This window comes from Myotis davidii, unplaced genomic scaffold (assembly GCF_000327345.1).
Source record: "Myotis davidii unplaced genomic scaffold, ASM32734v1 scaffold6, whole genome shotgun sequence".
NCBI lineage: Eukaryota > Metazoa > Chordata > Mammalia > Chiroptera > Vespertilionidae > Myotis > Myotis davidii.
In genome coordinates, this window is record NW_006383011.1 from 18,589,762 (window position 1) to 18,592,737 (window position 2,976).

Here is a 2,976-nt window from a genome sequence, read left to right on the forward strand (position 1 = left end):
TCGTCCATCTCTCCCATCCTCACCCTCTCCTCTACAGCCCTCAGCCCCCTGCCCCACACAGTTCGGTCCGGTGGTCTGTCTCTGAGTCTGGGCTGCCTCTCCGTCTCTCTGTCCTCACAGCCTCAGTTCACTACTTGTCTGCCACCCAGAAGGCCCTCAATAAAGGCTTCCTGGTGGATGAGAGCCCGTGGGTCTGCAAGGACACAGGCTGTGGTCGATGGCTGACCCCATGTGCTCACGTGACTGTAATCTGCAGTGTCCATGCACTGGGTGACTGTGAAGGTGTGGAGGGTCTATTAGGGGGTGTCCCTGCTTGTAGAGGGCCTTTCATCACTGTGCCTGTGGCCTGGTCCACACGGGCCAGGTGGTTGTCCTGGGGGCACAGAGAATGTTGTCTCTCTGCCTCTTTCTCACGTATTTTTTCATAATTTTAAAAATAGCATCTGTTAGGTTTTTCCTCCCGATAACAGGAGTGATTTCTGCTAGTTGTAGAAACTACAGAAATAGATAAAATTCCACCCCCAGCGTTAACCCGTCTGAATACATGAAGACTGTGATGAGCCCACAGGGGCAGGAAGCTCTAAGAGGAGCTTGGCAGTCCTCCGCCCCCTGCTCCCCTGCTGTTTGCAGGTGCCCTCTCCAAAGACAAGGCTGCTGGGCCTGCTCTGGGGTCAGGAGTGCTGGCAGCCCCAGAAGCAGCAGTGGGTAGAAATGAAACAGGAAACCTGTAGGGGGAGATCTTGTCTTCCTGGGGCTTCAATGAGACATCGATGAGGGGTCTCAGGTGGGGGTAACTGAAGGACGGAGCATGTCCCTGGTTAGAGTCGAAGCTTCCTGTGGAAAACCGGGCGTCTGAGCCCTGCCTTCTCCACACCAGCCGGGTGGCTCACTGCTTCTGGCCCTGAGGGATAGAAGGACCTTTACCCACCTCTCTATTCCCCAGGGCTTTCCTCTCCTGAAAGCAAAGAAAAAACATCCCCAGCCTCCCCAACACTTGCAAGCAGCCCATGGCAGTGAGGGCAGAGGCCTGGCACACGCCGGGGCTGCAGCCATGTGTGGTGGCTCCGTGCAGAAGCCAGGAAACACAGGAATGTCTCGGCGAGGCCCCTGGGAGGGTACAGGTAGCCAGGAGAAGAGCGAGCTCTCCCTAGTGCCTAACCCAAAACAGAAAATAATGAAAATTAGATGTTCTGTTTTTCTGAACACTAGCTCTGTGCCAGGGAATTCCCTAGAAGTTTTTACATACATTGTCTTACTTAATCCTCACAACACCCTAGGAAGGCGGTAGCACTGCTTTAAAGATGAGGCTCAGAGAAGTTTAGAAAGCAGGCAGCTCTGTTACCAGCCATGGCCTGTCTGCATTCAGAATTCAGGCCGGTGGTCTCACCACCCTGCACCCTGCAGGGGCACGCACTCTGACTGCCCTTGGCCGTGGCCAGGCAGAAGTCCAGGTCAGGGGGATCTGTGGGAGAGGAGCCGGTGGCCACGATGCCTAAAACCCAGAGGCCTAGGCAGCACATGGCACACTGCTGACCACAGTCCGTTGGCAAGGGTGGGTACCAAGGCCTGGAACCTGCAACCACAGCCTCCCGTGGTGCTGACCCAGGTTATCAGGAGCCCTAGGTTCTCGTCTCTGTCCTCAAGCTGGCCACATGGGCTCATGAGAACACCTGACAGTGGGATAGCAGGACCTGTACCTGGTCCAAAGCCAGCCGCAGCCTCACACCCCTCTCCTCTGCGGATGCTGGCTGGAGGCGGAGTGGAGTAGACAGTGGGCAGGGAGACTCCAGGATTCCCAGGATTGTTCTGCTCGGGGGAGGACCCCCCAGGCCCCCAGGTCACGGCAGGGGAGCCTTCTGCCTGCGGCATGTGCTTCATCGTGTACTTGGACGTGGGACCATCACAGACTTTGGAGTCATCAGGAATCTGGAAGTAACTACAGCAGCTGGCCGGGCATAAGCGGGCTGGTTCCCACAGGCCATGCTCACTTCACCTGTCAGGTGTATGGGAGCCCCACCTCCCTCTCCCAGACAACATCCTGTTGGGCCCTAGTCCCTCCACCAGAACTATGGGGGCAGGGAGACGGCTGCCCAGCCTGTATTTGTGATGGTGGGTGGGGGTTGTCCAGGTCGGTCTGCATGATCCTGAGAGCTATGGGTTTCCAGGACCAGCTTCTGCCTTCAGCAAGCAGGTGTCTGACCACCCAGAGCCACATACACTCTCCCCACCTCACCCCAGGTGGGGCTTCCTCCCACCTCAGGGTCTCCCTGGGCCTCCATCTCACCCCCGCTGAGTCTTGCTTCCTCCTCTGCCATGGGCAGCACAGATGCCCCCTCCAGGCTGGGTTCAGAGACCCGGGGAGGGGCATCAGCCAGTGTGGGAAGGGGAGGGAGGGAGGGCCAGGGGTTCCTCTTTGCTATCAAACAGGAACACTGGTTGTTTCTCCGTGGCTTCGAGGATACCGATGAAAACCCCAGAATACTGAGTCATTGTGGCGGCAGCTGATGGAGAGCACTCATCCTGCACCCTCCTAGAAGCAGAAAGACCGGACACCGCTCTCAGCTCCGCGGCCCAAGCAGCACATGGAATTTCAGAACCTGAGCGCTCCCTCGCCCCCCTGCCTCGTGGTCTCTTCCCCAAAGATGGCCGTGATCCTGGCGCCCGTCCTGGGCGTGGAGTTCATCCTGGGCCTGCTGGCGAACGGCCTGGCCTTCTTCATCTTCTGCGTGCACACGCGGCCCTGGTCCTCCAACGTGGTGTTCCTGGTCTGCCTGGTGGCGGCAGACTTCCTCCTGATCGTCAGCCTGCCCCTGCGCGTGGACTACTACTTCCACCGGGAGGCCTGGCGCTTCGGGGCCGCGGCCTGCAAGGCCAACCTCTTCATGCTGTCGGCCAACCGCTCGGCCAGCGCCGTCTTCCTCATGGCCATCGCGCTCAACCGCTACCTGAAGGTGGTGTGGCCGCACCACGCGCTGA

At 58.7% G+C, this 2,976-nt stretch overlaps 2 protein-coding genes across 2 annotated transcripts in view; both read left to right on the top strand.

Annotated features, from left to right (window-relative positions):
• The window catches only part of HAAO (3-hydroxyanthranilate 3,4-dioxygenase), a 14,425-nt gene extending 13,694 nt beyond the window's left edge, over window positions 1-731 (top strand). Inside the window, exons 11-12 of the mRNA XM_006778693.2 lie at window positions 62-207; window positions 631-731. Of these exons, the coding sequence (XP_006778756.1) occupies window positions 62-207; window positions 631-731 (247 nt within the window). The remainder of the gene's footprint in view (window positions 1-61; window positions 208-630) is intronic.
• A 1,136-nt stretch (window positions 732-1,867) lies between these two features.
• OXER1 (oxoeicosanoid (OXE) receptor 1) overlaps window positions 1,868-2,976 on the top strand; it is a 2,112-nt gene continuing 1,003 nt past the window's right edge. Inside the window, 2 exon segments of the mRNA XM_015557865.1 lie at window positions 1,868-1,891; window positions 2,535-2,976. The exon segment at window positions 2,535-2,976 is cut by the window's right edge and continues 246 nt beyond it. Coding sequence (XP_015413351.1) covers window positions 1,868-1,891; window positions 2,535-2,976 — 466 coding nt within the window.